General features: G+C 64.9%; 2 protein-coding genes across 2 annotated transcripts in view; both read left to right on the top strand.

Moving 5' to 3' along the window:
- Positions 1–25: 25 nt before the first annotated feature.
- P3H1 (prolyl 3-hydroxylase 1) lies at positions 26–6,155 on the top strand (the record flags this gene model as incomplete). Its single annotated transcript, XM_085305228.1, has 14 exons — positions 26–262; positions 626–815; positions 1,418–1,549; positions 2,148–2,287; positions 2,712–2,801; positions 2,917–2,969; positions 3,081–3,202; positions 3,312–3,439; positions 3,584–3,679; positions 3,854–4,004; positions 4,233–4,350; positions 4,557–4,632; positions 4,814–4,954; positions 5,026–6,155. Coding segments are annotated over 14 exons (1,791 nt in total), but the record flags the coding sequence as incomplete, so codon positions are not given.
- A 474-nt stretch (positions 6,156–6,629) lies between these two features.
- Positions 6,630–7,101, top strand: part of CLDN19 (claudin 19) — an 11,188-nt gene continuing 10,716 nt past the window's right edge. The window contains exon 1 of the mRNA XM_085305229.1: positions 6,630–7,093. Within this exon, the coding sequence (XP_085161355.1) occupies positions 6,871–7,093 (223 nt within the window). The 5' untranslated portion in view covers positions 6,630–6,870. The remainder of the gene's footprint in view (positions 7,094–7,101) is intronic.

The following is a 7,101-nucleotide window of genomic DNA, read 5'->3' on the forward strand; positions in this document are numbered from 1 at the left end:
CGTTCGTACCTCCCCGGCGTAAGGGCGCTTGCTCCCGACGCGCTCCCCTCCCGTTCGGAAAACCTTTCCCGCCCTCACCCCTCCTTCCCCCGGCCTTCGCCTCGCTCAGATCAACAAGCTCGCCAAGGCCGTGGCGGCCGCTCACACCTTCTTCGTGGCCAACCCCGAGCACGCGGAGATGAGGCAGAACCTGGAGTATTATCAGATGATGGCGGGCGTCAAGGAGGCCGACTTCACCGACCTGGAGGCCCGGCCCCACCTGGTGAGACGGACCCACGGCCCGCCCCGCGCCGGCYTCGCGGTGGGCTCGGGTTGGGTTTCCTCCGTGGTGCCCAAAACCCAGCGGTTCGTTGGGCGCGAACGAGCCCGCGTTCCCGGCAGGCCGCAGACGCGGCCGAGGTGGGGAGGATGGATCCCATCCCAGGCCTGCACCCCCTCCACCAGGAAGGGGACGTGAGGGTTTTCCATGGCCCCCGCTTCCGCCGCTGGACCTCCTTCCCCGGGGGACGCCCCRGCCATCGCTCGCGGGAGCTCCACAGGGAGCTCGGCTCACCGGCCGGCGGCGAAGAGATGTCACGGGGCGCCAGCGGGCTCCGGGGTCACTTCTCCTGCCGGCTCTCCACAGACCGAATTTCGCCTGGGCGTCAAGTTTTACACAGAGGAGCAGCCCGCTGCCGCCATCCTGCATCTGGAGAAGGCGCTGGAGGAGTATTTCGTGGCGGACACCGAGTGCCGCGCGCTCTGCGAGGGGCCGTACGACTACGAAGGCTACAACTACCTGGAATACAACGCGGACCTCTTCCAGGCCATGACAGGTGACAACGCATCTGACATCCCATTTGAAGGGCTTTAAGATGCTCTTGATTCCTTGGAGGTGATGATGAGCGCCAGCTCTCACCCCAGAGAAGGCAAATCCTACGTTACCTTAGGAGGAACGTGGCCAGCAACCCGTGGGAGCTATTTTTCTCCGTCCTCCATGTTGGAGGTGCTGCCTAGGACTACTAAGGCCTCTTTGGTCCTCCTAGTTCAAGGTGGATGTGGAGAAACCGGAGAGGAGCCAGTGGGTGGTCACCAAGGTGCTAGCTGGGGTGGTTGAGATGCAAGCTGGGGTGGTCAAGGCTGGACYACTAAGGCCACTTTGGTCCTCCCAGTTCAAGATGGATGTGGAGAAACTGGAGAGGGGCTTGYGGGTGGTCACCAAGATGCAAGCTGRGGTGATTGAGGCTGGACATTGGGAAAACGTCCCGTCCTTGGAGCATAGTGGAGCCTTGGGGGCAGCTCACATGGAGGTGGCGGCTCACCACCCCTGGGGCTTTCCTGGTCTCCAGTGACTGCGCCAGCCTGACCTAGCGTTGGCGACGGTCCCACAGGTTGTTCCCGAGGTCCCGGGCGGTAACGCGGCGTTTTCCCCCGCCAGATCACTACATGCAGGTGCTCGGCTGCAAGCAGGGCTGCGTCACGGAGCTGGCCTCGGAGCCCGGCCGGGAGAAACCGCTGGAGGATTTCCTGCCCTCGCACTTCAACTACCTGCAGTTTGCCTATTACAACAGTAAGCCGCTGCCGCCTCGTCCCGGCTGCGATTCCTCGGCGTCGCTGGCGCCCAAAAAAAAAAAGAAAAAAAGGAAAAAGAGAGGAAAAAAGGAAGCCCCAGAAGATCCAATCCAAACGATGGAGTATTGTAGATGAAAGTGGGTCAGAGTGCCTAAGTGGCTGCAAATTGCAGGTTAGCCTGGAAACGGTTGGGTCTTGCTGTCTGGAAATAGAGGTATTTTCCAAGTGGGAAAACTACCCAGCGGGGAGCACTGATTTCTGGTGAGGCAGGAGAGCGCTTTGGACTCTGTTATTCTCCCTTCGTCTTGGTGGCAGCAGTTAGCTTTGCTCCGGGGTGTCAGCCCTGCCTCCAAGGAGACCCTATGCAGAAAAACAGGGTTTTCTCTCTTATTTTTCCTCTCTGWTTTCACTTTCTGTCTCTGCCGTGCTTTTGCCAAGTCTCTGGCCTCGGAGTCCATTTATTTTGGGCCGGCTCATCCCGCCGAGCGGCCCGTACCCAGCACCCATCTTCGTCCCCGCTCTGCGTCCCTGCCAAAGCCGGACGCGGGCACGGCAGGGAGAAAGAGGTCTCCCAACGGTGCTGCCTCTCTTTGCAGATGGGAATTACGAGAAAGCCGTCGAATGCGCCAAAACCTACTTGCTCTTCTTCCCGAACGACGAAGTGATGAACCAGAACTTGGCCTACTACACCGCTGTCCTCGGGGAAAAGCTGGCTGGGCCCATCGAGCCGCGAGAGGTGAGTGCCCAGCTGGGGTGAACCTGGTCCYGGGGACCTTGCTCTTGGGCTTTGCAAAGTTTGCGGGTCTGCTGCCAGGCTTGTGTTGGGATCTGTCATCTTCTGTAAGCGATGTGGGGAGGAACGGAGAGATGCAAACCAAAAAAGGAGAAGGTCTCTCTCATCCGTGCTCACAAATGCACTTTAGACCTTCTCCTGTCTCCTGTCCCCGGCAGGGTGACAGACCAGGTGGTTTTGTGAGCCACTCCCCAAAGCAAACCCATCTTCTGTGCCCGTTCTTCCAAGGATTGGGCTCCAGGGTTCTCCAGAGCCTCCTGCGGAAGGGACACGCGTGTCCCTCCACACGTCAGTGGGTGCAATCCATGTTTGCTAACCTGGATGCCTCACATGGTGGGGGGGTCCTGTCACGTCCCTCTCACCCTAGGAGATCCAGGCATACCGCCAGCGAAGCCTGATGGAGAAGGAGCTGCTGTTCTTCAGCTACGACGTTTTTGGGATCCCCTTCGTGGACCCGGTGAGCGGCGTTGGACCGGGCAGCGCGCGGTGGGATGCGGAGCCGTGCCATCCCAGCGGGGTGGCTCCCGGCCCCCATCCTTGCCTACCACCCGACGGCGCCGCTGTGCTTGTAGGACACGTGGACGCCGGAGGAGGTGATACCGAAGAGGCTGCGCGAGAAACAAAAGTGAGAGTTATCCCGTGCCCACCGGGCCGCTAGACGTGGYTGGTCCTTCCTGCGGTGTCCCCTACGTGGGGGCCGTGGGGCCGCGGAGCTGACGGCCCCCCTTGTGCCCAGGGCGGAGCGGGAGACGGCGGCGCGCATCTCCGAGGAGATCGGCAACCTCATGAAGGAGATCGAGACGCTGGTGGAGGAGAAGGCCAAGGAGTCCGCCGACATGAGCAAGTTCATCCGAGAAGGTGCAGGGGGGGCTGCGGGCCRGGAGGGGAGGCCTGGCCCTCCGTCTCCCCCCGTCCTTGCACCCCYGGGGCTGGCTCAGCGCCCTCCTGATCCCCGCTTGTGCCATAGGTGGCCCCTTGGTGTACGAGGGCGCCAGCGTCACCATGAACTCCAAGGCCCTCAACGGCTCGCAGCGCGTCGTGGTGGACGGGGTCCTCTCCGCCGAGGAGTGCCGCGAGCTGCAGAGACTCACCAACGTGAGCGCGGGGACAGGGGCAGGGAGGGGGGGACCCAAAGGGGCCCGTCCGGCGGGTCCGAGCTCGGCTCGCGTCCCTTTGCAGAAGGCCACCCGGCCTCGTGGCCTCCTTCAGGGTGCCTCACGCTCGGTCTGGCTTTTGCAGGCAGCTGCCTCGGCCGGGGACGGCTACCGCGGGAAGACATCTCCTCACACCCCCAGCGAGACCTTCTACGGCGTGACCGTCCTCAAGGCCCTCAAGGTCAGGCTGGTTGCAGGGGAGGGGGAGAAACAAGCTGGTGGGGGGGAGGCGACAAGCCAAGGTGCTGAGCTCTGTTCGGCTCCCCGGAGGGCTCGTGGCCCGAGGATGAAGCTGTTGGCCAAGCCGGAGCACGTGGATCTGCTCGAGGCTCAGGCCGTGTCCTGTCCCCCGTAGCTGGGCCAGGAGGGCAAGGTGCCCCTGCGGAGCGCCCACCTCTACTACAACGTGACGGAGAAGGTGCGGCACATGATGGAGTCCTACTTCCGCCTGGAGGTCCCGCTCCACTTCTCCTACTCGCACCTGGTGTGTCGCACAGCCATCGACGGTGAGCGTGGCCCCAAAGAGGCTGCACCTTCCTGGTGACCCCGGTTTTCAGACCGAGGGAGAAGCCGTCCCCCTTCACCCTCCTGACCTGTCCTGGTCCCCTCCAAGAGCAAGGGTGGTGTCCTGTGTTGGTGGCCTTGTTGCCCCCAAGCACACGGTGTTTGGGGACAGACCGTGGGTCCTGCATGGCCAGGGACATCCTGACGCACCGGTTCTCCTTCCACCCTAGAGAAGCAAGAAGGCCGGACCGACAACAGCCACGAGGTGCATGTGGACAACTGCATCCTCAACGCRGAGGCCATGCTGTGCGTGAAGGAGCCGCCGGCCTACACCTTCCGGGATTACAGGTACCCGGGGCGCCCGGCCCGTCCTCTCCACCCCGTCCCATCTCCTAGGGCTTCCCTACCTGAAGCCACCATGTCCCTGAGATAAGCAGGGTGAAAGAGCAGCCCAGCCCAGGTTCTCCAGCCTCTGACTCTTGTCACGGTGATGGATGTGACCTGTCTCCTGCCTGGGGTGATGGATGTCACCTCCGCTTGTCCTCTGCTTTTAGTGCCATCCTCTACCTCAACGGGGACTTCGAAGGGGGAGCCTTCTACTTCACGGAGCTGGATGCCAAAACTGAGACTGTGAGTAACCCGGCTCCCCACGGACCCCAATTCCGGCCACRCTGCCAAACCCAACGCCAGGCTTTGGTTGCCCAGCTTCTGTCCCCATCCCCTGGGAACGTCCCTTATGCCAGCAGGAGTTAGGGAGGTGCGGTTGCCCGCGGCAGGTCCTGACCGGGGTTTTGGGGTCTCTTCCTCGCAGGCAGAGGTGCAGCCGCAATGCGGCCGGGCCGTGGGCTTCTCCTCCGGCTCGGAGAACCCCCACGGGGTGAAGGCCGTGACCAAAGGCCAACGCTGCGCCATCGCCCTGTGGTTCACGCTGGACCCTCGCCACAGCGAGCGGGTAAGCGCCTCTCCGCCCCCCGCTTTTCCCGGGACCGGAGGGCGATCCGTGACGCCCGCTCTCGCCCGCAGGAGCGCCCGCAGGCCGACGACCTGGTGAAGATGCTCTTCGAGACGGAAGAGACGGATCTCCCTCCGGAGAAGGAGCCGCCGGCCGTTCCCGGCGCCGAGGGGAAGGACGAGCTGTGACGTCCGTCCGGGCAGCTCCCCTGTCCCCCGCCGGGGAGAGCAGCCCGGCTCCGGCGTTTCCGGACTCGACCCTGTCCCGATGGGGTGGTGGAGCGGGAACCCGTGCCCSCTCCGGCRTCCCGGGGGCGTCTGGCCTCCCTTYGCCCGCTGCCGCTGACCTCGGAGGCTCGCGGAGACGAGCAGCCAGACTTTGGGGGGAAGCGGCGGCAGGAGGGGGTGCTCCTTTTTTTTTTTTAGGGCTGAAGCACCAGCATGGAGCTGGTACGAGGTGCCGGGAGGCTCCTTTCCCGTCCGCTCCAGCTCCCTCCCCGTCGCAGCTATTTAAGTGCCTTCTGCAGACAATCTGCAAATAAAGGGGGGGTTGKTTTTTTTTTTCCCTCCCCCCCAAACGGCCACGTTCGCTCCTGGCGCCCGTTTTGCCCAGGAGGCCAGAAGGTCCAGGCGAGGGTCCCTCGGGCCGGCTCGCCCCCGCCCCGTCCCCCGTTTCGGCCACCCCACGCGGGACGCCGCGCCGACAAGAAGGGCATTGAGCAAATCGTTCCCGGCTGGAGTCGGGGCTGCCCCGTCCCATTACCATAACTATCCGGAGAATGCGAGTCCTGCATAAAAACGCCCAAATCCCGGGCGCTGCAATAATATTCGGACGGTTTATTAACCGAGCCACGGAGCGGCCGGGGACCCGGGCAGGCGGCGACGCGGGAAGGCGCCTTGGATCAAACCTTCTCCAGATGATCGTGAAGGCCGCCGGYGCGGGCGCTGCCGCCCGTTCCCCGYGGCCCCGTTTCGGCTCCGGCGGCTGGCAGGGAAAGCCGGACGTCGCGAATCCCGAACGGGAGCCCTTCGGGRTCGGTTCTCCCAGCGCCGCCGTCTCTCGGCCCGCTGGGGCGGGGAGCGTGAGCAGACTGCTAATGAGACCCGCGAGTTAAACATTGCCAGGCCGGACCGAGAGGACCTTCAAAGACCCTTTCCCACCCCCTAAAATAAATAAATAATAAATAAATAAATAAAAAGAAGTTTTCCGGGGAGCCTCGTGGGTTCCTGCGCCGGCCGAAGCTGGGGTCCGTGCCCCGCCGTCCCCGCGCGCCTCCGCGGCGCCCCCGACCCCAGCGTCGATGGGGGGGTTGGTGGACGGCGGCGGCATTCCCGGATTCCTGCCCAAATGCCGCCGTGCGCCCCCGCGGCGCGGGCCAAGGTCGGGCCCGGCCTCGGGTCGGGCCAAATTCCCCCCCCCTTTTTTTTTCCTGTTGGGGGGGGGAGTTGTCCCACGGGAGCCCCCCCCGGGGTCCCCCTTTCCTGTTTGGGGGGGGGAGTTGTCCCACGGGAGCCCCCGCCCGGGGTCCCCCTTTCCCCCTAGGGCCCCCGTGTCCCCCGGCCCCTCCAGTCCCGCTCCGTGTCACCCCCCTCCCGCGGGGCCGGGAAGGCGGAGCTGGGCCACGGCGACGCCCCCGGGCCGGGCCGGGCTGGACCGGGCCCCGCGGCGCCGAACCGAACTGAACCGAGCGGCGCGGAGTCCAACCGAGCCGAGCCGAGCCGCGCAGCGCGGAGACGAACCGAGAGAAGCCGAGCCGAAGTGAAGCGAAGCAAGGCGAACCGAGGCGAGCGGAGCCGAACCGAGTCGACGGGAGCAGAGCGGAGCCGAATCCAGCCGAACCGAACCGAGCGGAGCCGAACGCAGCCGAGCGGAGCCGAACCGAGCGGAGCGGAGCGGAGGCGACCCGAGGCGGGGCGATGGGCGGCGGGGCGCTGGAGCTGGCGGGGCTGGCGGCGGCGCTGGGCGGCTGGGCCGGGGCGCTGGCGGCCGCGGCGCTGCCCCAGTGGCGGCAGAGCTCCTACGCCGGCGACGCCATCATCACGGCCGTGGGGCTCTACGAGGGGCTGTGGATGAGCTGCGCGGCGCAGAGCACCGGGCAGCTCCAGTGCCGCCTCCACGACTCCCTGCTCGCCCTGGACGGTGCGTGC

The sequence above is a fragment of the Rhea americana genome, unplaced genomic scaffold (assembly GCF_003343005.1).
Source record: "Rhea americana isolate MKP2758 unplaced genomic scaffold, rheAme1 scaffold_217, whole genome shotgun sequence".
NCBI lineage: Eukaryota > Metazoa > Chordata > Aves > Rheiformes > Rheidae > Rhea > Rhea americana.